The sequence below is a fragment of the Equus quagga genome, chromosome 14 (assembly GCF_021613505.1).
Source record: "Equus quagga isolate Etosha38 chromosome 14, UCLA_HA_Equagga_1.0, whole genome shotgun sequence".
Lineage (NCBI taxonomy): Eukaryota > Metazoa > Chordata > Mammalia > Perissodactyla > Equidae > Equus > Equus quagga.
In genome coordinates this window covers 12,573,515-12,599,055 of record NC_060280.1, presented here as the reverse complement: position 1 = coordinate 12,599,055, position 25,541 = coordinate 12,573,515, and the positions used below count along the sequence as shown (strand labels likewise).

Below are 25,541 nucleotides of genomic sequence, written 5' to 3'. Positions count from 1 at the left end.
TTTTTTTTTTACTGAGCTCATAACAGTTTACAGCATTGTGAAATTTCAGTTGTACCTTATTATTTGTAAGATGGAACATTTTTTAAAAAATAATTTTTAATGGGACAGTCTCACATATTAATAGAACTGGGGCAGCTCTGAATGAAATTTGGAGTCGAGGGTGAAAAAACCCTACGCATGGAGGTTCCCCACTCCCCTCACCGCCAACGTCAGTCCCCAAGACGCCCTGTAGAACCTCGAATGCTAGGGATCTACAGAAGTGAAGAAGACAGACCCCTGAAAAGTTATTTAGAGTCTGTTAAGATGACATTAACTAAAAGCCAACACATCCCACAAATCATAGCAGCTCTGGACACTGGGTAAATGCTTCTTGCAACTTTCTGAATGACTAAATAACTGGGAGAGGTATTACGGTGGTGACGGTGTGGTGAGGAGAGCAGGGCACCATAGATCCTCCTGGGGCACCAGCTTACCTCCTGGCATTTCCGTCGACTGGATGCAGAGCATCTTCCGGAGGGGGATACAGCCAAGGGCTTTGTGCATGTGTGAGAAGCTGCTGCAGGGCGGCCGCGGCTCACACACATTGACCTCTTGCACATTCTCATGCAGGAGTGAGAACTTTCCAAAGGGTGACCTGCTCCACCCCTGGGGCAGCCTACCTTGGGCTGGGAGATGCGGTTCTCCTTCCCAAGGTGGTCCACGATCCCGAAGATGCACAGTGGCCCGGCGAAGCCCAGCAGGTCGGCCAAGATGCGGAAAGTGCTGCTGAGGACCAGGCGTCTCCCGAAGGCATGGCAGAGTGCTCTCCAGATGGCCCGGGCACCCTGCGTGCTCTGCACATCCTTTCTCTGTCCAGAGAGACCCACAGCCAGGTCAGAGTGGCTGAGGGCCTGTTCACGGCAGGGCCCGGCCTCCCAGGAAGCCCCTGGTTCCTGTTGCCTGGGGAAACCCAGTGGCCACATCTGCTGCAAACAGGTGAACTCCAGGAAGAAATCATGGAACCATCAAGTGCACGGCCAGATGTGCCCTATCAATGCCAACGTGGTCCAGGTGGGGAGACAGGCCAGATGCTGATCAAGGCCACACAGCTGGTCAGGGACTGCGATGAGCACTGCACTGAGGGAGCGGCATGTGCCACGCTCTCCGGTTTCCACCAGCCACGGCACCTGCCTCAGTTTCTCCCCGCTGTGCTAGGGCAGACGCAGCAAAGGAGCACTGGACTGGGAGGTGGGAGACCATTTCTGCCACCCACCAGCTGCGGGCCAGCTCTGGGCATCTCATGGCTTTTCTCAGAGCCACAGTTTCCAGCTCAGAAACGGGGGAGACCCCTGCCTGGCCCAACTCATAGAGTTACTATACGGATCAGGCCACTAAAACCCCTGCTCCAAAATGGGTGAAAATTCCCACCATAGTCATTGAGCTCCAGAAGGAAGGACAGAGGGGGAATCCAGAGGGTCACTTCCCTTCTCAGGGTCTCAGTCTCCCATCTGGACAGTGAAGGTACTAGATCAGATGACCTAAACTGTAAGGGCCATTCCAGCTGTGACCATCCTATGAGTCTTTAGTCCTGACTTGTCCCCGGTTCACTGTGTGACTTAGGGCAAGCCTCTTCCCCTCACTGGGCCTCAGTTTCCCCACCTGTCTCACCAGGGGTTTGACCTGATGCTTTCTGAGGTCCTCATCTATGACTCTAAACTGGAGGGTGGGGAATGGATGGTGTGGCTGTGCCCCCACTGACCGTCTGGGCATCGAAGGCCTCGCAGAGCCGCCGGTAGTTGGTAAGGGCCCTCATGGCAATGGGTAGCTTCCCAATGGCTCGGAGGTCAATGGGCTTCTTGTGGGCGGTCTTGATGAAGGCGTTCATCCACCAGTAGGTGCCTTTGGACAGCAGGTTCACGAAAGGCTGCAGGAAGCGCACCCCCAAGTCCTGCAGGTCCTCAGGGGGCTTCACCTCCCTTGGCATCTTGAAGAAGATATATCTCTGTGGAGCACATGGGCCACCGGGGATGGGTAAGTGCAACTTCTCACCACTCTCCACTTAACCCCAGCAGAGATGTGGGCTCATGACATCCCGTCCTCAACCTCTAACAGACAGGGCCATCTCTTGCCTCTTCCTAGGAAAAAGATCCCCCAACATCTCTTGGCCACCAATGCCAGGACCTCCTGACTTGTAACTCTTCATTGAGGTCTACTCAGAATGCCCCTGGCTGGGTTGAGTTGGGTTTAAGTTGGGTTGGGGAAGAGCAGGAGTCTCCATATACCATCTTCTCCACCGATCTGAGGACACCAACATGTTTCATGTTGTGTTTGCAGAATGTGAAGCCATGCAGACCTGGGTTCAAATCCTGCCTCTTCCACTTACTAGCAAGGTGTGTTTGGACAAGTCTCTTCTAAAATGTTTCCTCACCTAAAAAGGGGGTGATCCTTGCATCACGGGGTTGCTGTGAGGGCCAGCTGAGGCAGGGAACACAGAAGGCCTTCGCCCTGCAAATCACTGACTAAAAGCAGAGGAGTGGGAGACACGCAAATTAAAGTGGCACTTTACACTCGTGAGAATGGCCCAAATTAGAAATGGCTATACCCCCACTGCTGGAGGAAGGGAAAGAGTTTTCTTATTCATTACTGGCAAATTACTGCCTTTCTGGAAGGCAATCTACAACATCAATTAAAATTTAAAAGACTCCTTGAACCAGCAACTCCACTCCTTGGACTCTCTCCCATAGAATAAAAGCAGAAATACATAAAGACTTAAGTATGTTTCATACACTGTTATTTGTGAAGGCAAAAACTTGGCAACAAAACGAATGCCCATCAATAGGGTAATGGCTGGATAAATGGTGGCTCATCCACATGATGGAATATTACACAGCCATTAAGAAAAGTAAATTGGGTGCTGGCTCCGTGGCCCAGTGGTTAAGTTTGCACACTCCACTGTGGCAGCCCAGGGTTCGGATCCTGGGCGCGGACATGGCACCGCTCATTAGGCCACGTTGAGGCGGTGTCCCACATCCCACCACTAGAAGGACCTGCAACTAAGATATACAACTATGTACTAGGGGTTTGGGAAGATAAAGCAGAAAAAAAAAAAAGAAGATTGGCAACAGTTGTTAGTTCAGGTGCCAATCTTTGAAAAAAAAAAAAAAGAAAACTAAATTGACCATACCAGATTTGGAGGGGAGACTATCTCCTAAGAGATCGCTGTTGGGTGAGAAAAGCAAGTTGTAGAAACCAGTGTATCGATAACCATTTTTAGAAGATGAATATTAAGGGGGAAAACCTGTATACTTATATGTGTTGAGAAAAAAGAACCCTAAATAGATACAAGTACATGGCACTATATTAATAAAAGCAAGGAACAGAAGGATAATACACTACGTTGTTAATTGGGGTAGCTGGGAGGGAAAGGTCGGGGGAGGGGGAGGGGACAAACAAAAATGATAAAACAAAAAAAAGACCCAGATGAAGCCACATGTACTCATTCACATACATGCGTAACTATATGAAGACATTAAAATAAAAACAATTCCCCACTCCCTCCCCAGAAAAACCAAAACAGCAAAGCTCAGAGGAGCCAGTCCCTGAAGCTTTTTCCCCTCTCTACAGGATTAAACCCAGAATCCTCCAACCTCGGCTAACACCTCCTTGTCCCTTCCTTTCCCTCTGGAGGCCTGGGGTAGACGGCAGCCGGGCCAGATGGAATGTTCCTCTGAAAATTCTCCCACTGGCGTCAATCCCCTTTTCGGGGCAGGTAAAACAAGCTGACTCTTTCAGGGCTTGGCTAAGAAGCAGGGCGGGGGCCCACACCAGGGGTAGGACACTGCTCAGAGGGCCCGCGCTGGCCCAGGTGGGTGTCCCCAGGCGGGGGGCAGCCCAGGAGCGGCAGCTTACCCTCACCCTGATGACGTTGACCTCCACGAGGAGCAGCATGCCGTAGAGAATCACCAGCAGCCCCGTGAGGCAGAAGCGCAGCTGTGAGAAGCCGATGGCATGGTCGTAGAACTTGGCAAACTTGATGGTCTTGGTGATGAAGGCCAGGGTCCAGTAGACGAGCAGGGCTGCCGAGCAGGGACGGGAGAGCACAGGGGACGTGCGTGCACATCTTCGCATGTGTGTGCACTCACGAGTGTGCGAGCATGCGAGAGCAAAGGGAAGAAAAGGAGTGTGTCAGAGGAGGGGTGTGTGTTATGCAAGTGTTCTGGGTGTGAGTGCACATTTCTGAGTAAAGGGAGGTGTGGTATGTGAACATATGAGTGTGTCATTTTGAGATGACGTACGTACATTAAAACATTCATGATAGGCATGTTCAAAAGCATTCATAATCTTGCAAGTCAAGCTGGTCAGTCAAATTTCCCTTTGCAATAAATAATAAGAAGAAAAATAGGAAAATTTTTTCTTGAATTTAACTAAGTTATAGGCGCTGTGCCAAGTAAGCACTTTAAACACATCATCTCATTTATTCCTTACAATAACCTTGCGAGGGAAGTATTGTGTCACACCCTCAACTTAACAGAGGAATCGAGGCTCAGGAAGGTTAGGTAATTGATCCACCGTCACACAGTCGTTAAGTGGCAGGGCAGCAGGAGGCCCCACCCAACAATGGCTTCCTTGTAGGATTTCCAAGCCAGGAAGATCTTAAAGGGCCTTCATTCCAGCCCTTTAATTTTACAGATGAGGAAACTGAGGCCCAGAGAGAGGAGGTGGCCTGCCCAAGCTCCGTGCAAGCTAATGAGAGAGAAAGGGTGAGGGCCTAGGTCCCCGGCCCCTAGTCCAGAGGCCACCACAGCATGACAACGCTCCTCAGGGAGCCTGGGGGGAGGGGGTGGGGAGGGGGTTACAAAAAAGTGAGTCAGAGTCCTGTGAGGCAGTGTGGACAGTGGTTAGAGCTGGCTCTGCAGCCAGATACTCCTGGGCTCAGATCCTGTGACCGCACAGCTGTGTGACCTTGGGTAAGTCATTTAGCCCATCCAGGCCTCAGTTTCCTCATCTGTAAAATGGGGATAATGATAGCATTGCCTCTAAGAGTTGTGAACAACGTCTGGACGGCATTCGGCGCAGGGAGCCTGGCACGCAGGGGTGCTCTTTGAACATCAGCTGTTAATATTTTTATCTCCAGATTTCAGACCCGGGACCATGACTGTCAGAAGCTATCAGTGGACTCTAACCCCGTAATTCACACCACCACCTTCCAATCGACCGTGGTCAGCTGGCAGCAACCAAAAACAGCACAGGCGGCTCCTTCTCGTTTCACTCCCTGGCGTCACCGGCAGGCAAGGCCTAAGCCCCCTAGAGCTCCTCTCCAGCGGAGCGGCGCAGGGACCGGCACCCTGCCCTCCACCCCTCGGGGGGCCTGGACATGGATGCCAGCACATCTGTTGGGGACAAAAGCTGGGGCCTGCCCTAGGCGGGCTCTGGGCTGGGAACTAGGTGGAGACGTTGAACTTGCCCGGGGAGGGCAGACGCCCTCGGTCTCAGGCCCTGGGGGAGAGCATTAGCACAGAGGGCAGAAGCGCCTGCCCCACGATCCCAGCCCTCAGGGCTGGGGCGATGGTCCTTCAGTTCAGTCTGTCTCCAGGTCACAAGGATCCCACAGCTGGAGGCCGTGCCCCTGCTACAATACCACCCGCCCCCAGGCGGACTCCGTCCCAGGCATCAGAACCTCTGTCGCCCTTAGTCGGGGCTACCTTCTGGGCCAAGCTTGAAAATACGCCTCTCACTGGCCTTGCCTCTAACACTTAACAGACAGGCTCTGAACTGATCTTCATAACAACCCTGTGACTTAGGCAGGGACCTACTATTCCTGACCGAATGGGGAAACTGAGGCTCAGAGAGCCTGAGTGTCTTGTGCAAGGTCACCCAGGGAGTCAGTGGTGGAGCCAGGACTAAGCCAGGGTTACTTCCACAGTCCCATCCCATAGTGCTGTACCCTCAGCCTGCTGCCAGACACGGCAACACTCGGCAAAAGCTTCGTGCTTGACAGAGAGAAAAGGAGACAGAAAGAAAGCAGTGTGACCCAGGGGCTGCTGGGGAGCTCACGCTCTGAATTCCCATTTCCCCGCTTCTTCCCTCCTTTCCCGCCCTCAGCCCCACATCCAGCGAATTCTCTCTATTTTACCTCCTGGCTCTCTTGAATCCATCTACTTCTTTCCATCTGGGTGGCCACCTGGGTCCCAGGCGCCATCATGTCTGCCCTGGACCACTGAGAGCTTTCTCACAGTTGCCCTGCTTCCCCTCCTCCCATCTGGCCTCCAGAAAGCAGTAAATACAATCAAATATGACCTCAAGGCCCCCATGCGCACAGCAGCATTCTTCACAATGGACAAAGGTGGAAGCACCCCAGTGTCCCTCGAAGGATGAACGCATAAACAAAATGGTCTATCCACACGGCAGAATGTCATTCAGCCTTAAGAAGGAAGGACATTCAGACACACGCTACAGCATGCGTGAACCTTGATGATATGATGCTAAATGAAATGAGCCAGTCACTGAAGGACAAAAATAGTGTATGATCCCACTTATATGAGGTACCTAGAGGAGTCAGAGTCACAGAGATAGAAAGAACGGGGGCTGTGAGGGGTCGGGGGAGAAGGCAATGGGGAGTTATTATTTAAAGGGGATGGAGTTTCAGTTTGGGAAGATGAAAAAGTTTTGGAGATGGATGGTGGTAATGGTTGTATAACAATATGAATGTACTTAATGCCCCTGAACCATACACTTAAAATTGATTAAAAAGGTAAATTTTGTTATGTATATGTTGCTACACACACACACACACACACACACACACACACACACACATAAACAAACAAACAAAACGAAAACCTAATCCTCAATGGTTTCCCAGGGTCCTTGGGATAAAGACCAAGGCTTGTGTATGGTCTTCAAGGCTCTGCCTGGTGCAGGCTCCACCCACCACGACAGCCTTCAGTTCAGTTCCCCTGTGCTCTCTGCACTCTAGCCACTGCTTTTCCTCTGGATCTCCTAATGTGCTTTGCTCCTCCTGCCTCAGGGCCTTTGCACATGCTGTTCCTGCTGCCTGAAGCACTCCCCTCTCCCTTCTCTGAATTAGCTCCTACCTATCTTTCAGCTCAAACATGACTTTCTCACAGAACATTTCCTGATCTCATCTGGGGCCCCAGGATCAAAGTTATTTCATGGGACAATGTAAACTGCATCGTGATTCACCCTTTTGCAAGACTCCAGACCTGTGACCAGACAGTAGCCTCCTCATAGGCTAGCTGTTCCCCCAACACCCACTGCCCTCTCTCCCTGCAGCTCATGGGTACATCCTGTTCAGTCTTCCCTGTTCTAGAATGTCCGGCTCCGTGGAGAGAAAAACTATAACAAAGGAGAATGGAAGGAGTTAGTCCTTGTTCCTTGGAGAAGTCCTGGTCCAGCCATGGGTGGTATTCGTGCTTTAGGGACAGAACATCATGTGCGTTCTAGAGAATGAGACAATGAACCCGCCAGATGCCCAGACAGCTGTTTCCGGGGGCGCCGGTCAGCCAGGCCCTGGTGGCTAGTGACAGGTTCCCTGTGCGTGAGACGCTGCCTCCAAAACTGGAGCAGGAGGCCCTCTGAAGCCTGTATTTAACATCTCTCAACCAGCTGCCCCTGAGTCCCCCAACCACACTGGCATGGGGGCCCCTGGGGTGGGGGTCGGGGTGACACCTGGATGATCCTGCTGGAGCCCAGCCGCCACCTCACATGGGAAGGCAGACCTGCAATAGCTCAGGAAACACTCTCTGTCCCCTGACGTCACCGCACTGTCACTGGCTTAGCACAGAGTGTTCCAGACTCCAGATGTCAGTTAGATGCTGCGACGCCTAAAAATCAGTCTGACTTCACGACACACAGTCTGACCACAGCCTAATAGCTTTAGCCTTAGACTCACGGACTGAGCCCAACACAGAGGCCCACCTGCGGCCGAGGCACAGTCTGTGGACCCTGAGATACGCAGCCTCAGCGACGGTCGAGGACCTGCTTGGGTGCCAGGCTCTGCCCCTTGACTAGCTGGGCAGACTCGCGCAAGTCAGGTAACCTCTGAGCCTCGGTCTCCTGATCCGTCAGGGGAGATAATAACGGTCCCTGCCTCACAGTGTGGTTGCCAGGATTAAAGGAGTCAATGTATGCAAAAGCCTGAGGGCTGTGCCTGACACCTGGGAGGGCAACGCGAGTGCTCACTGTTATCATCTTTGACCTCTCTGAGTTTCGAGGACCACATCTGCACAATGGGGGCGGCAACAGAACCATAGGGAGGTGGTGGGAATGAAGAGAGAGAATGCACGCGGGGAGCTTAGCACTGAGCCTGACACACAGGACACGCTCAGTAGACGTCAACAGTCATCACTGTTGTTTCTGCATGGACCCCAGCCACACAGGGTCAGAGGATCTAAGCATGCACTCCTTCCTGAGTCTTTCTAGATGTTGGCAAACCGCAGGCTCTGGTCCTGGGCCCTTTCTCTTTTTTCTCCAGGTGACCTCATCCGGGCTCAAGCTTTAGATGCACTGGAAGCCCAGGACTGCTGAATGCCTATCTCTAGGCCTGCCCTTTTCTGAACGCCTGGCTCTTTCATCTAACTGCCCACCTGACACGTGAGTAGGCTGTTCTCAAACTCAACATGCCCCAACCCCCCAGCTCCTGCTCCCTTGCCCTGGCAGTTATTAACACCACCATCTGCCCAGGCGCTCAGGCACAGAGTCCAGGCGTCATCTTTGCTCCTCTCCTGCCCCTTGACTTCATCTCCTACCATTCTTCCCCTTGCTCATTTGGCTTTCCTACAGTGGCCTCTTTGCCAAGTTTGTTCCTACAAGAAGGCCTTTGCACATGCTGTTCCATCCGCATGGAACATTCTTCCCCCAACTATCTGCATGTTCACTCTCATCAGAGGCCTCCCCTAGCACCCTATATAGACAGCAACGTCACCAGCATCTCTACTCCATACCCAGCTTCATTTTCTTCACAGCATCATCACTATCTAACTGTTTGTTTGTGTATTTACTGTCTTTGCCTGTCTGTCTCGTCCACCGACTTGTAAGCTCCATGAAGGCAGGGATGTTTTTCTTCTCCACTTCTGAACCTCTAGCACCTAGAACAGTGCCCAGCGCACAGTAAGGCCTCAGTGAACATTATCTGAAGGAGTGAATGGAGGTAGCGGTCCCTCTCGCCCCCGCCCCCTTACCGATCAGCAGCTTGGGGAAATTGGAGGTCTCGATGTTGTGATAGTAGACCACGGAGGTGACGGTAGCCATGAACGCCATCCCGGCCGGCATGTACAGGTGGAGATGGCGGGATTCAGTCACCCTGAGATGGAGGGGAGAGAGAGACAGAGATGGGATGTGCTGAGTGCTCCAACAGAGCAGCCCAGGCCTGTGCTTCGGGCTCAGCACACAGCCGGGCCTCTAGCTCACAGGCACAGCTCCGCTCCACAGACGAGCGGCTCTGCCCAGCCCACATGCCAGACAGGCCGCTTAACTAAGGGGCCCAGGAGTCCACACACAGATGCTGTGAGGGCTCGGCGTGCAGGTTCCGGAATTCACGGACTTCTCTCGCTGGGTTCAGGATGACGGAACCTGGCATAGGGAGGCCGGTGTTGGTAGTTGCAGTTGCAAAGCCTCTGGCCTGGAACCAGTTCTCTGGGAATGAACGCAACTGGCTCCCTGTCCCTGGGGTCACCTGGGCAGTACAGGGGCCTGTACACCACAGCTCACTGAGTGACAGCTGCATTTAACACGAACAGCATAAGGTGGCACTGACAGCCCTGCCCAGGCGGTGTAATAACAACACTGACAGTCAATATTTATTGGGCATTTACCCTGTGCCAGGCACTGTTCTAAGTACTTGATGTATATTAACTCATTTAATCTTCGTAAAATCCCATGAAATTGGTACTCTCAGTCTCCTCATTTTACGGCGGAGGAAACTGAGTCAGAGAGAGGCTAAGTAACAAGCCCAGGGTCACTGCCTTTGTTCCCTCCCTTGGGAAGGGGATGGAGGCAGCCAATATCAGGTCACTCCTTCCCCATTTTAACTCACAGAGGCCTTGGTGGTGGTGGACTCTGGCCTGGTGATAAGACCCATGGAGGCCAGAGCTTGCTCCCAGACCTCAGGCTTCCCCATGACTGGTGAGGAGGCTCGCCTTAATTGGCCTGATCATGCCCTTCCACGGCTCCCTCGTACAGACAGCAAAACCCTTAGTCCGCAGCCTGGCTCCAAAGGTCCAGTGATATGGCCTCAAGTCCCTTTTCCAGCACTGCCCAGCTGCTCTTTCTGCTGAAGCTGTGTTGGGACCCCCTCCCTTCCCAGAAGGTCTCCTTCACTTTCCTGGCTCAGTGCTGCCCTTGCTTGTGCTGTTCCTTCTATCCAGCATTCTAAGGGTCCCTGGCCTCGAGAAGCTGACTCTGTGTGTGGGGGGGTGGGGGTGGCAACCATGCTCAGAGCTAACTGTTTGACCAGGCAGCCTAGGGAAGTGAGACTGCAAATGGACAGAAGGCTGAGAGCACAAAGGAGGGGGTGGGCAACCAGGGAAAGCTTCACAGAGGAGGTGGCACCAGGCTGGACTTTGATGGATGAGCAGGAGTTCAACAGAGGAGTGGGGACATAATGAGAGCCATGTTGGGACCCCAAGTAGTCTGGTGGGACTGGGGTGTGGGCGTAGAGCCAGTGTGAGCAGTTCACCAAATAGCATGCTCCCTTCTGCCTGGCTAGAAGAACCTACAGTTTGCTCCAGCAGCAACGCACCCAGCCCCAGGGGATGAATGCTGATTGGTTCAAGCAGCCATGCAATTCCACACCCCTTTGTCAGTGATTGGTCCAAGGGCGGCTGTGTAACCCAATTCTGGCCAGTGAGATGTAAAGGAGAGTCTGTGGAAGAGGATCTCCTGCATAAAGAGGAGGCGTGTGAGGAGCATGTCCCCTTTGCCCTTGCCTAAGTGATACCCGAGCTGGGCAGCCATCTTGTAACCATGGGGAAGATGTGGTGGACACACAGAGGCTGGCTAGAAAGATGGCAAGAGGCTGGCTCCCTGATGCCATCACTAAGCAATCAAACCAACCAGAAAAGGTGACTTCTGGATTTCTTATTAAATGAGACTGTAAGTGTCAATATTCTCAAAAAAATGTCTTCAGACTGACAGGAGGTACAAGGCAATCAGTCACGGGTGGGGATGCTGGGAACAAGCAACACGCTGCCCAGGGCTCTTCGAAACTCTTGCCTCTCTACTCCTCGAAATAATTTAGAAAACCCTATAGACCCTCACATATTTTTAAGTGATATCCAAAGTGTTAAAGTTTAAATAAATTCTTTTTTTCCAATAGGAGTTAGAAATGATAAACATTTTATAAAGTTAAATAAGATGAAGAATAACCACAATTGAGGTAAATATTTCATGACATGACTTAATAAGATAGATTTTGGCTGCTTTACTGGATAATATACACTGAATTAGGTAAGAAATTAGGTAACAGTGTTATATCTGGCCTTTTCCCAGTGTATAGTGGTCTAGGAAAACATTCTCTATAAAAAAAATCCTCACTAACCTATGCTGCTTTGGTTGTTCTGAATTCTGAGCATCACACAGAAATAATATCCACAGGAAGGCAGGAAGGCCTATCAGTTAACGATGCCTTAATTAACCACTGAATGAGGCTGACCCTAAACCAAAGTCAAGTTTGAAGACCACTGCTTTACCCAGCCCCGACTCCCACCTGCCCCCAGACTTCCAGGCATGTCTGCAAACCCAGGCTGGGACAGACTGGGGGTGCCACAGGGCAGGGTCTGCTCCCTTCCTATGTCCCTCCTCAGGCTTGCCTGCCCAGGGGTGTAGGCCCACAGATGGAGGCCAGCAAAGGCCAGGTGACAACGGCCCAGCTGAGAAGCCAACCTGCCCGCTGGGGAGGGAATGGTGGTTTGCGCTGAGCTGGAGAGCTTTGGGGTACAGGTGCCCACACAGGACGGGCTGCTGGACAGCCCGCAGGAGGGAGTCCTCGACCTGATTCATTCCAGTCTCCCACCTTCTGGGAATATACTATCTGCCCAGGGCTCTGCCACTCTGTCCATCTCTAACGTCATCCTCCACGGCCCTGTGAAGCAGGCAAGGCAGGATGATGAGGCTCAATTCACAGGTAGAGGAAGTGAGGCCCAGAAGGGCTGGGTGGCTTTTCTAAAGTCCCACAGCAGAAGCGTTAGCTGAAGACCCAGGTCGGCCTTCCCCACGGGAAGGGTGTTTTCCTCTCTGTCACCTCGATGATTATAACCTTATAAGCCCCTGAGTACATTCTGGCCTGAGGGCTCACAGGGCATCCCTCCCCTCTCCAGCGTTTCTGCTGCTTTGGAAGAGGTGTTGGGGGCAGGGGCTGGGAGGGGGATCTGTCCCTTGCTAATTAGGTGGCAGTATGCAGTTGGTCTTCTTGCTGGTCTGGGGACTTGGATAATCAGGAGGATTATCAAAGGCAAGCAGTTATCACAGAGATTACTGCGGAAACCAGGATGCAGGGACATTGGGAGTGGAGGGTGAGGGAGGGTGTGGGGATCCCATCCCCCTGCAGTCCAGCTGCAGGAGCCGGGGCTGGCAGGGGTGGAGTCTGGGCACGGTCTGATTCCAGCTCAGACGGGTTGGACCTCTGGTCTTTAAGCCAAATGTCTCCCCCTCCACCACCCCCTCACCGAGGCCATCCCTGAGCTCACCAATTCTTCATTCTCCCTCGGTGAGATGGCTGCCTCATCTCCTCCTCTCCTGCACCCTCAACTGCTGACACACCATTTCTGGAGCAGTCCTCTCTCACCTAGCCTGCTGCAGTCGCCTCCTGAGCTCTGTTTCCACCTCCAGCCACCCCTGCCTCCAGCCTCCCCCGGACACCCTCTCAGGTTCTCACCTAAAACGGCTGCGCTGATTCCCAACTGCTGACAAAATGCAACCCAAACACTCGGCCTGGCATTCGAAGCCCTCCTGGAGATGCGCCCAACCCCTCCCCACGTCTCAGCCTCCATCGCTCAAGTCTCAGCCTCCATCGCTCCCCAGCCGTGTTTCACGCTTCAGCCCCGCTGCAGTGTTCCCAGCCCACCTGCCTTCCTCGTGGTGCCCCTGTTCCTTCTCTGTCCAGCCCCACTGGCCCTCCCTCTCTGAACTCCTCTGACTGTCCTCCTTCCAGGCTCAGCTCAAAAGTCCCCTCAACCAGGAAGCTTGCCCAACGCTGCCTTCCTTTCTCCTCCGGGAGTACTTGCTTGTGACATTATTTCATTGATTCTCTTAAAGAGTCAATAAACGTCTAGGGGACTTTGTCATGTGCCTTGCACTGTGAATACAAAGACGATAAAACCCAAGTTCCCACCCTGAGGCCTTTCCGCCTCAGGGAGAGACTGCAAATAGACACAAACTGCAACCTACTGTACATCCCGCTGGGGCGGAGGTATGAGGAGTGCGCTGTGAGGCCCAGAGCAAAGGTGGGCATGAGAAGTGCCCAGGAATGAGGCTAGAGGCAGGGTGGCCTGACTGGGAGGACTTTGGATGCCAGGCTGAGGACTTGGGACTTCATAAACAACTGGGAACCAAGGAAAGATCTTAAGCAAGAATGATTTTTTCCCCCCGGGATGGTAACTCCAGCAGCTTGTGGAAGAGGCGGGGCATCTTCCACAGGAGTTGGGGCACTCTGATAAGCTCTGGGATTATCTCACTGGGTCTTGGCATGAGATATGGGTTCCCTCTACCCTGCCGCACTGATGGCAGGGCTTGGTCTCACTTGTGTCCACTGCCTGGGCGCAGAGAGCCAGGCACACGGGAGATGTTGAGTAAACAGTTACTCAATTTATTAGCAAATGATACTGGCTCACGGAATGGAGGTGAGCTGAGGTCTCCCCAGGCCTTTCAGGAAGCATGCGGAGCAGATCCTCTCTCCCGAGCCCTCTGAGAGTCACTCACCCATCAGACAGGATGCCCTCCGCGATCTCACACACCAGGACAAAGAGCAGCATGAAGGTCAGGATCCAGCGCAGGTTGTGCCCGGGGAAGTGGAGCCACGTGCTATGGTGGATGTGTACCTTGGAGCTCTGACTGCCCCATCCTGCAAGGAGAGACAAGAAGAGATGGGACACCTGGCTCACCTGGAGGATGGTGTATGAACCTCCAGAGGGTGCTGGAGCATTGGGTCCATAGTGGGGGTGAGGAGTGTACCCATTTGAACACCTGTGCATAAGGATGCCTGAGTCTGGTACATATGAACTAAATATCCGAGCATGAAGTCTGGATCCGTGCAGGTCCACCTATGCAGGTGTCCATTTTATCTGCTAACCTCTTGTGTGACAAGTTATCATGTAGTTACCATTTGGTTGAGAACAGAAGCGTAAATACCAGTAATACTGGTACAATTTTTGATACACATATGAGCATATGTTGCACTTGCTTCCTTCCTATTTCTGTCTAATTGTTTATCTTTGTCAATAGAATAGAAGATGCTGCAGAAGCCAACATCTTCCTTCTCTCTCTCTCTCTCTTTTTTTTTTTTTTGATGAGGAAGATTGGTGCTGAGCTAACATTTATGCCAATCCTCCCCTATTTTGTATGGGGATGCCACCATGCTTGATGAGTGGTGGCTTGGCTTGATGAGCGGTGTGAGGTTCTGCACCCCGGATCCAAACCTGCGAACCCCCAGTCACCCAAGAAGCAGAGTGTGCAAACTTAACCACTACGCAACTGGGCCACCTCGATTCCTCCTCTTTTTCATTTAATTTTGTAGCAATCTTCCCTTTCTTTCCAAAATCTGTTATCAATGTTGATTTGCTTTTTTCCTTGAAGTAAATTAACATGTTTGGAGAGGCAAGGGACACCCTATGAATTGATCGAGCTAGCCTGCTTGGGAAAGTTGAGGTCTTGAAGAGAGGTGAGGGGGACCTGGGTGAAGAGGCACCATAATTGTCCCGGTGGTGGTGCCCAACTTTGCAGATGTCTCCTAAGCAGGGGCACTGGGGGCCGCTGGGGTCGCTGCTAGGCAAGGAGGCTGAGAAGTTGTCCTCTGGAGACACACGCCGGGTGGGGTAGCAGCGGAAGGGGATCCAAGTCCCCAGCTCCCACTTCTCCTCGCCCAGGGCGAGGGGGACCCCGGGACTGTCAGAGACTACTGTCTGGCTCAGCCCCGGGGAAGCACAGGAGCGCGCAGCCTCCATCCCGGCCTCTGAGGCGCAGGCTGCGCTCTTCCCTGGGCACAGCTGCGGCTGACACGGAGGGAGCTTGGGGGAGGGGCGACCCAGCTCCCTACACCGCACCATTGAGGGTGCAGCCCGATCCCCGCCCGACCCTTCCATCGCGAACAGAAACCTCTTCTTTCCCCCTTCTCCACCCCAGCTCTGGCCTTGCAGTGGCAAAACTTGGGGATCTCCTGGGTCAGAAGCGTCGGCTGTGTTTGGAGCGGGGTCGGAGGCACCCCAGGCAGTGAGGGGATGTGCGGGTGTGCCAGCGCGGGGACCCCGGGAGCGAGGCGAGCGGCAGCCGCGGGGCCGGCAGGGCACACGGAGCGGCGCGGCGCGCAGCGCCTCCCCCTCCCGCCTCCCCGCCTCCGCCCGCCCCTCCTCGCGGCCCGCGGCGGCGCTCACCGATGAAGAGGATGGGGAAGGTGATGAAGAGCAGGAAGACGTGCGGCACCACGTTGAGCGCGTCCACGAAGCACCCGTTGTTGAGGACGCCCTGGTCCACCCGGTAGGCGGCCGAGTGGTTCTCGCTGCCGCAGAAGGCCAGGGGCATGGCGGCGCGGGCTCGGCTCGGCTCGGCTCGGCGGCGGCTGCCCCACGCGCCTCCCGCGCCTCCGTCCCTCTCCGCTCCGCCTGCCCGGCCGTCAGGCCCTCGCCACCCCCGGCCCCGCCCCGCCCCGCCCCCCGCGCTCCCCCCACCCCCGTGCTCCACTACCTGCGGGGCCCGGAGGGGCGGCTGGAGCCCCACCGGCCTGGCCGCTCGGGGTCCGCGTTGCAGCCGTGGCGGCCCGGGCGCCCAGGTGCGCTCGGGGACGCTTTGTGAGTGCCCCCTGCGCGCGTGGGCTGGGAAGAGGTCTGGCTGAGTGTGTGGGCACGCTCGAGTTTGGATGGGAGGGTCGGGGGTGCAGAAGAGAGCTGCAGGGTCCCCGTGGGTTCAGAGCGGGCGTGTTCCGTGTCTCAAGTGCGAGCTCACTGCCCGGGGCCTGAGATGGGGGCTCACCTGGGCACGGGGCGGGTGGATGTAGTTAGATCGGAGCGACCTGGTGGGGGCAGAGCGGAGCAAGCCCCCACCCCATGTGGATAAGAAAAGCAGTGAAGAACATTACCTCGGGGGGCGCTTGAATATCTTCAAAAGTGGTCCCAGGCGCGGGGCGCTCGCTCACAGGTGCTTTCCAGCGTATCCAGCGCTCTCACAAACGGGATCTCCCAACGCTCCTGCTGAGTGCAGGTTACAATTTCTCCCATTTTCCTGATGAGGAAACAGGCTGAGGGCATTTGCAGGACTGACCCAACGTCTCACTGCCAGCAAGTGGGGAAGCCTAACTTGAACCCAGCTCCTCTGGTACCCCCACCCCCATCTCCCTCAGGCACGCGTCTAAGTTGAAACCTCCTCGCCACTGGCAGGTGAATGAGTAGAATGGGTCCCCCTCAAGGCTAAAAAAAGAGGCGCTTGTGGAATTGTATCCAGTGAAAGCAATGGGAGGCAGCCCGGAGAGGTGGAAAGAGAGAATGTCACCAACAGCTGTGTTCTTAACCTGCCACAGGCAGGCTTAAGGTGTTTAAGGACCTGGTGAAATTGTAAAGACAGTGTCATGCCTTCCTACACTTTTTGGAGAACTTCTCACAGGTCCATGGCCAAAAATGTTTATGTCCTATGAAGAAAGAAGAGAAAGTGGGATTTTAGGTTAGATTTTAGAGGAATTTCCTGAGTTATGTATATGAAGCATAAATGCATATGTTCCCAGAAGGGGCCAGGGGACACCAGGGGAAGATCACTGAGGCTCTGAGCCATTGCAGGACGACATCAGGCAAGGCCTCAGCTCTGCCTCAGCCCCTGCAAGAGGCCCGGGCAGAACCAGGCACCAGGGCAGAGGGCAGGGGGTGCTGGGTGAACAGCCTGGGGAGGGCAGAAGCTCAGGGCCCGAAGGCCTCAGTCTCTGACTTCTGGGAATTTCTCTGAAGCTGAAAGAGTTTTCCTGTAGTTTCAGCCAAAATAGTGAAAATTTGGTGGCAGTAAATGTCCAGCACCAGTGGCAGGAGTTAAATTAACCTGGGTGAATGCAGCCGCTGAACAGGTGACCACTGACTCCAGGTAGCCAAGTGGGAAAAGCTTATGAGACGATGTCAGCTGAAAAGGCAGGAAATAATTGTTTCCCATGGTCGCACCCTTTTACATGTGTGTGTATGAATGTGAGCCTGCAGGCGGGCTCAGGCGGAAATGGCTGCTGCGTTAGTGTGGTGCGCAGTGTCTTAGCTCCCTTTCCTGTGCTTATCACTATTGTTGTTATCCTTCTCTTTCTGTAAAAACTAGACAACTGAGGTTCAGAGAGATGAGAAGATGTGCCCATGGTCATCTGACAAGATTTTTTTTAGTTTTGTTGGGTTCCAAGATTTTTGAAACTTTCTGCAATGTTACCATTTTGTTTTTGTAGTTACAGTTTCAGTTTTTCACACTTTCAGCGATGATATTTGTCCCTTTAATAGTAATAACGTATATATTTTTAAAGAACCAGACCCCAGTCCTGGCTCCACCACTACTAGGTGCGTGATGTTGGACAAGTCACCATTCTTGTGTGTCCATTTCCTCATTTTTAAATGGGGGAGATAATAACACGGACCCCAGAGGATTAAAATGAGATCACAGGTGTAAATGTGCTTTGTAACCAGGGAGCTGGTCCAGGCTGCTTCATGCCCTGGGGGTGCACACACGGGACCCCTCAATCAATGAAGGTTGTCTAGTGCTCTTTCCCTCCCTTGGCACTCAGCACGCAGTGCCTGGCACAACCCACCCAGTTGCCTCTTCTGGGCCATTTGAAATAAACAAAAAGCTGCGACCAACCCCAGCTGGACCCAAGTGTACAGGACTATTAAGGGGGTGTCACCTGGGACTAAGAGAGGGGTCCCACATTTGTCATCTAGTATAAACCGACTGTGTGACCCTGCCCTACACCTAGCTTGATAGCGAGGATCCCATCACACTGCCCCCCTGTGCCAGAGTTATTTTGAAAAGTGTGGAGTCAGGTGCACACAGAGGCAGGAAAGGACTTCTGCTGTAGCATGGATTATAATCTTGTCAACGACCCAATGTCCATCAAGAGAGGGCTGGTTAAAACAAAACAAACGAAAAACATGGTATTCTCCATACTGTGGAACTCTGTGAGGCAAGTGCAGAGAATAAGGAAGGGTTATATATAGCGACATGAAAAGATGCCCATGGCACAGCTGTGGAAGAGGCTGTGCTGCCTGAAACCGTTTGTTTCTACAACAGAAACAGACACGGAGCCAAACAATTCTCTGTGGGGAGGCCCTGGGTCTGGGGCTTTCCCACCGGCAGCAACGCCTCTCGCTGCCCCTGCAGGGCACGCCGGGAGGACCGGGCTCCCGCAGCTGCCCTGGTGCAAGGGGATTCTTCTTCGAGATTTCTCAGCCATCCCCCTGGCAGAACGGAAAGCCTGGGATGGATTTCAGGGACCTGGATTCTCGCGCTCGCTGGCCCACTGCATGGGTGTGGCCTCAGAAAGGGCCCCTCCCCTCCTGTGTGCGGGGGAAGACTTGGCACAAAGCCTCAAAAAAGTCACCTCCAGCTCGGATGTTGTTCATGCTTTTAGGGCCCTGTCTTTATCTGGCTGTGTGTCAGATAGATATGGCGTCTATCTGACCATCTGACATCTATCTTGCTGGTGTGTCGGTCAGATATTGCAGACAGAGTCATCAGGATATTAATGGTGACATAATAGAGTGGGGTGATATTTCAAGAAATTAACCCTTTCAATAACCTGAATCAATAGTGACTGGCTAAAAACAAACAAAAAGGAAAATCATGGTGTTATCCATACTATGGAATACTGTGCAGCAAGCACAGAGAATACAGTAGGGCCACATGTAATGGCTTAGAAAGATGTTTCCTCCCCACCCTCCAGCTTCAGGCAGATGACTGTGAAGCTGTGGCCAGGTGGAAAGCACACACCTGGCATGTCAAAGCCTGTGTCCACAGGGGGACGCAGAAGACTGTCAATCACAAAGAGAGGATGGAGTTGTAGACAGAATGTCATGGCTGGAACCTGGGAGAGGTGTCATCGCCCCTTCCAGCTCCATCCTGCCCTACTGTCAGGAGGAGGGAAGAGCAGAGAAAAGCTCCAGAGAGCAGGAACTTGTGCCCAGCCTCCCTGCCCACCTGCTGTGTGTAGACTGTGCTGGAAAACCCACACAGGGACTGTTGTGAACAAAGGTTCTCTTAGCCCAGAGCAGGGCCACCAGACTGACAAAGGCAGGGGACACTCAGCCATCCCTGCATGGACAGATGATGCAGAAACACCTTGGATCCTACCGGGTCTCTTGGCACCACATAACTGGGGAGCTGGGGAGGAACTCCGAGAAAGCCCAGCGTAAACATTCTCTGCCAGCCTGATGGGACGGGGCCTTGAAGCAGAAATGAAATAAAGTTCTTGTTTTTGCGCCCTTAAGTTTTGGTCCAAGATCACCCTCACTACAGTAACAGAAGGGCAACTCCACACATGGCCTGGTTGCTCTCCACCCTTGAGGCCACTTAAGGTCAAATGCAGTCTCTCATTGTATTCCGCAAGAGATCCACCTCTCCACTGCATCAATTAAAAGTGGAGGCTTGGGTGCCGGCCAGTGGTGTAGTGGTTAAGTTTGCACAGGTTCGCTGATTCAGATCCTGGGCACAGACCTACATGCTGCTCATCAAGCCATGTTACGGTGGTGTCCCACATACAAAATAGAGGAAGATTGGTACAGATGTTAGCTCAAGACCAATCTTCCTCAAGTAAAAAGAAGAAGATTGGCAACAGGTGGTAGCTCAGGGCCAATCTTCCTCACAAAAAAAAAAGGAGGCTTTACTGAACTCTTCATGAGGCGGTAGGTAGAAAGACATGATTTGCATACCTCACAGCAGAAACTTAGTAAAATTCCCCCCTTGCTCTACCCTCAAGGGTCTTCTCCTTTGTGTGTGAACTTATATCTCCTTTTCCTCTCTTCCACAGAGTCTCTTCTTAAAAACATGCCCCTCATTCCCCAGAGCTGTTCAGCGTTTGCATTCCGCGTGCAGGCCCGCTCAGGGTTCTCGAGCATGCCTTCTTCCCCTTCCCCAGCTGCCTACCATCCTCAACTGCTCTCTCTCTGGACAGAAGGATGCGGGAGAAGGGGAGAGAATAAGATTTTCTCCCTTCTGTTTCACCAGCGTTTGTTGAGTTTTCAGTATGCGCCACACACTTCGCCTGTTTTAAATCCCAGAGTAACTGCCTGGTAGTTACTATTATCAGAGAAATCTGAGGCTCAGAGGAGTTAAGCCCTTTTCCAGGGATCACACAGCTGGGAATTGGTGGAGAAGGGATTCCAACCCCTATAGGCTTGGCTTCAAAGCCTGTGCTGTTAGCCACTTCCCAAAGCGATGCCGGAGGTCTGAGGATTCCTCTGCCTCTGAGGAGGGAGTGCAGGCCCCAAAGAACAGACTTTTGGGGAAACCTGTGCATCTGAGCACTTTGCCTTTTCTCTGTGTTAGAAACCAGACAGAATGCCCAGAAATGGCGTCAGGCACTGGCATCAGTCCGAGGGCCGGACGGGAGGGCTTGAGTGTGAGGGGCTTCTGCTGACTGGGCTTCACCCTGTGTGTGAAGCAGGCACACAGATGACCCTGCACTGACTCAATGTGGAGACAGCCCCCGAGAGTGACGGAGGGGAGTGGGCGCCTGTGAGCTGCAGAGGGGTCCCATAAGGTGCGCCGGCCCGCCCCTCTACCTGCTCGAGGCCACACTGCCGCAGATGCTCTGCCTGGGCCCAGCCATAAAGGACGCCCGTCTCAGCCAGAGCCTGGCCCCTGCCAGGTGCCTCTGACAGGCACAGTGCAGCCTCAGCCGTCTGGGCCTGGAGGGTCCTGCTGGAGCTGGGGCTGACGCGGGGGAGGTGGGGGGCTGCTGAGTAACCTACCTTCCCTTCACTCCCCGCCCCTCCAGAGGGACCTCAGCTTCTGTCCCCTGAGCAGAGGCTGCCTGGACCCAAACTCTGTGCTGGGGAAGTTCAGGTCCCAGCTCTACCCTTGACCAGCTGTGTGACCTTGGGCAAATCAACCTCCCTGGGCCTCAGCGTAAAGAGGAAGACTCATCTCTCCCTCAAGGATCGTGTGAGAAAGCCTGGCGCACAGCAGACCTCACGTCAAGCTTTCCCATTTTCCGATCAGCTGAGGGCTTCTTTCCCCAAATCCCAAGACTTACTGATTTTTCCCCAGTTTTATTGAGATATAATTAACATATATCATTGTATAAGTTTACTATGTACAATATAGTGATTTGACATATATACAGTGAAATGATTATCACAATACGTTTAGTTAGCATCCGTCACCTCACGTAGTTATTTTTTTCTTGTGATAAGAATTCTTAAGATTTACTCTCCTAGCAACTGTCAAGTATACAATACGATATTATTAACTATAGTCACCATGCCATACATTCCATCCCCAGGACTTATTTATCTTACAACCGAAGTTTGTACCTTCTGACTGTCACCGATTTCCCCTAGCCCCTAACCCCCAATCTGTTCTCTGTTTCGAGGAGTTTGGCTTTTTTAGATTTTATGTATAAGTGAGATTATACAGTATTTGTCTTTCTTTGATTTATTTCACCTACTATATGCCCTCAAGGTCTATCCATGTTACCACAAATGGCAAGTTCTCCTTTTTATGGCTGAATAATATTCCATTGCTTATTTATACCGCATTTTCTTTATCCATTCATCCGTCAATGGACACTTAGGTGTTTCCTTGTCTTGGCCATGGTAAATAATGCTGTAACACTTATTGATTTTTAATCACTGATTGAGTTCTTAGCTAAAACTTAGATGGGCAAGAACAAAGTGCCCAGGTCTTTATTGCTTATCTGGCTTGATCATCATCTCCCTCTAAGGCAGGTGGTATAATTGTCATCATACAGGTGAGAATAAGGAGGAGAGGAAAACTCGCTTGCCCAGGGTCCCCCAGCAAAGGAGCTGGCAGAGCCTGGTTCTCACTAGGACGTCCTGCTGAGAAACGGGGGAGCTGAGGTAGGGTTGGGGTAACAAGGAAGGCAAAGGGAGTGAGAGCTCTCCAGCTGGAAGCGGGTGCGAGGTTGGGTGGAGTGAATTGTCTGGAGGTGGTGTCTGCAGAGCAAGCCCACGGTCCTTGTTCAGACTTGGCCGCCTGAATTTGCGCCTATACGTGATGTATGTGGCTGACTTCCTTGTGCACTGGTGGAAACTCAGTGTGTAGAGTTTAGTGTGGGCCTGCCTGCGACCGTGATTCTGTCGGGGAGGAGGGAGGAAGACCCTTCTCTCTGGTGCTCAGGCGAGGAAAGACCTCTCCACTCAGGCAAGCAGAGACCTGAAGGGGAGGGAGAGAGGGAGGGAGAGGGAGAGAAAGGGAGGGTTGGGGGTGAGGGAGACAGGCTCACAGCCACAACCTTACGTTTACCTGCTTGAAGGAAGCGTTAATGAAGAACTTCCCTCATACCTGAGGTAGGGTCAAAATCTGTTTTTAGCTAAAATGAGTACATTAAAAATTCAAAGTGGTGAATGCATTCAATTTGGAGCTTTTTAGATAGCAGTGTGCTCTTGAGAAGATAATCATTTAATGATGCGGGTGCTCTGGGACTTGGACGAAGGGCAGAGCCTGGAGAAGTCTTGTTAAGAAGGATGAGCCCAGTGGTTTGGAGAGAAGCATCGCCTTTTCCATTGGAGCCGGAGAAATCAAATCAAATTCCTCTGCTAGTCCAGCCCCCAGGAGGGAGAGGGTGGGAGAGGAGGGTGTTGAGGTGTTGCTTGCCGCCCTAATTGGGAGAAATAACCTGACTCAGCCAGTGGTTGCTCAGATGTATAACTGAGGCAATTAGCCAGTCAATTAACAGGCATTTAATGGGTATCCACTGTGTGCCAACTGGGTTCCCTGTAAGCCTGCAAAGTAAGTATTATTGTGTCCTTAGGAAACTGAGGCCCAGAGAGGCTAAGGGACTTGCCCTAGCTCACGCAGCTAGTGAGATGTGTATCCTAGGCTGAAACCCGGGTTCACCTGGGTCTGGAACCTGTGTACTTCCCATACCAGTGGTTCTCAAAGTGTGGGCCCTGGACCAGCAGCATCACCTGGGAATTTGTTAGAAATGCAAATCCTCTGGCCCACCCAGACCTACTAAATCTGAAACTCTGGGGGTAGAGGGCTTACAATCCCATTGAGAAAACAAGATAAACATACATTTATTTAAAAAAAAAAAAAAAAGGTGACTGGGCTTGGAGAGATAGCCTGCTGGAAGCTCTAAGGGGAAAGGGGCCTTGAGGGATGGCCCAGCCTGCACAGGTGAAGAAGCGGGAGATGGTGGGGTTGGGAGGGATCTCAGTGTGTGTGAAGGTGGGGGAGCTGGAGGCAGGCTTTCCAGACACAGCGCGGGAACCGATGAGTCCCACTGGGATTAGGTGTCATGGAGGATAACGGGGGGCTGGATTGCTAGTGTTCTGGAACTTGCAGCTGGGGAGCTCCCCGCATAGACTGACCCCTGCAGATGGCCACTGTGGCCACTGTTCCTTTACAATCCACGTCTAGGAGGCACCCCTTGTGAGTACCCATCCCCCAGCATGGAAGCTACAGACAGGCTCCCTCCTGCACTGACTCCCTGCTTCTCAGCTCTCAGCACTGGGCTCACGTGTCGCTTCCTCAGGGAAGCCTTCCCTGACCTTTCCACAAGGAGCTGCTTGAGGGCTGAGCCTGAGTCTTCTGTGGCTTTGGCTCTGGCGCAGAGTAGGTGCTCAATCTCAATAAATATTTGTGAAATGCATGAATGAGTGGACGAATTGATCAGTGACAATGTTTACCCACAGACATAACAGCTGTATACTTGCCCAGCTAAGTGAGGAATTGATGTCTATAAATTGGATTCCACTTTCCCATTGACTTATGTCATATCATTGAGGTGCATTTTCTTTGTTTTTGACAGATCCTTCTTCATTCATTTGTTGGCATGTTCTCACTGAGCGCATGCTATGTGCTAGGCGCCTTACTAAGTGCCAGGGATACAGAGGTGAATACAGGGCCTGCTCCGAGGAGCTCACTGTTTCATGTTTTGGGAGTTCCCAACACCTCACTATTAAGATTTTTGTTTTTTGTTTTAATTGTCACCCTTTTATGAGAGTGGACTAAACCTCTTTTGGGTCAGAGATACTTTTGAAGATCTGATAAAAGCTATGGACCACTTCTCCAAAAGGAGATTCAAAAGCTGGGGGTTGGTAAACCCTCCCTCAATCCACCCATGGACCCTGAGTTAGGAACTTTAGGCCTGGGGTGGCTGCCGGGTGGGTGTCTGTTGGACTGTGCTGGGGGTTTGAAGCTGCATCAGGCAGAATTTTGCTCCATGGTTCCTGTCAAGTGAGTGATGAGGCCTGAACAGTGGAGTCTGAATTGACTCGCTGGTCTCAGGATCGCCCTTGACCGACGAAGAGTCTGTGGTCAGAGTGGCCAGCTGTGCAGCATATAGGCAGAGCAGGGGAAACTCTGCTTCCTCTGAGGTGGCCGCCTTCATTGCTTGCCTGTTACGCTTGCCGAGAACCTCCATGGGCTGCCTGTGTGTGACCAGCACATGGACTGGGGAAATAAAACTTCCTTGGATTTCTCAGTGCTCCTGTAAACAGCCCTAGCCTCCTGAAACTTGGACGTGTACAGGATATGAAGATATGGCATCTTTGCTTTCATTTTCCCAGAAGCGTTTTGCCCTTCATGTACCATGAGAATTAGATTTGTAACCATATGTCTGGATAATCGTTCTGATCCAAAAGGATGATAAAATGTATCCAGCAATTCTCCATCTGGGTATATAGCCTAAAGGATTGAAAGCAGAGTCTCAAAGAGATACTTGTGCACCCATGTTCATGGCAGCATGATTCACAGTAGCCACAGGTGGAAGCCACCTAAGTGTCCATTGACAGAGGAATGAATAAACAATATGTGGTCTATCCATACAATGGACTATTATTCAGCTTTAAAAAGAAAGGACATTCTGACACAGTCTACAACATGGATGAGCCTTGAGGACATTATGCTAAACTAAATAAGCCAGTCATGAAAGACAAATACTGTATGATTCCATTTATGATGTACCTAGGGTAGTCAAATTCGTAGAGACGGAAGTATAATGGTGGTCGCCAGGGGCCGAGGGACGGGGGAATGGGGAGTCGTTACTTAATGGGGACAGAGTTTCAGTTCTGCGGGGTGAAGAGTTCTGGAGGTGGATGGTGGTGATGGCTGCACAATAATGTGAAGGTCTGAATATCACTGAATTGTGCACTTAACGTGATTAAGATGGTCGATTTCATGGTATGTGTGTTTTACTACAA

General features: G+C 52.3%; 1 protein-coding gene across 2 annotated transcripts in view; it reads right to left on the bottom strand.

Moving 5' to 3' along the window:
* The window catches only part of ABCC8 (ATP binding cassette subfamily C member 8), a 74,892-nt gene extending 59,118 nt beyond the window's left edge, over positions 1-15,774 (bottom strand). For both annotated transcript variants that reach the window (XM_046684583.1, XM_046684584.1), the window contains exons 1-6: positions 15,582-15,774; positions 13,915-14,056; positions 9,180-9,301; positions 3,889-4,055; positions 1,739-1,981; positions 660-848 (exon numbers count right to left, since the gene is read on the bottom strand). In XM_046684583.1, coding sequence (XP_046540539.1) covers positions 660-848; positions 1,739-1,981; positions 3,889-4,055; positions 9,180-9,301; positions 13,915-14,056; positions 15,582-15,729 — 1,011 coding nt within the window. In that variant the 5' untranslated portion in view covers positions 15,730-15,774. The remainder of the gene's footprint in view (positions 1-659; positions 849-1,738; positions 1,982-3,888; positions 4,056-9,179; positions 9,302-13,914; positions 14,057-15,581) is intronic.
* Between the last annotated feature and the right edge of the window lie 9,767 nt (positions 15,775-25,541).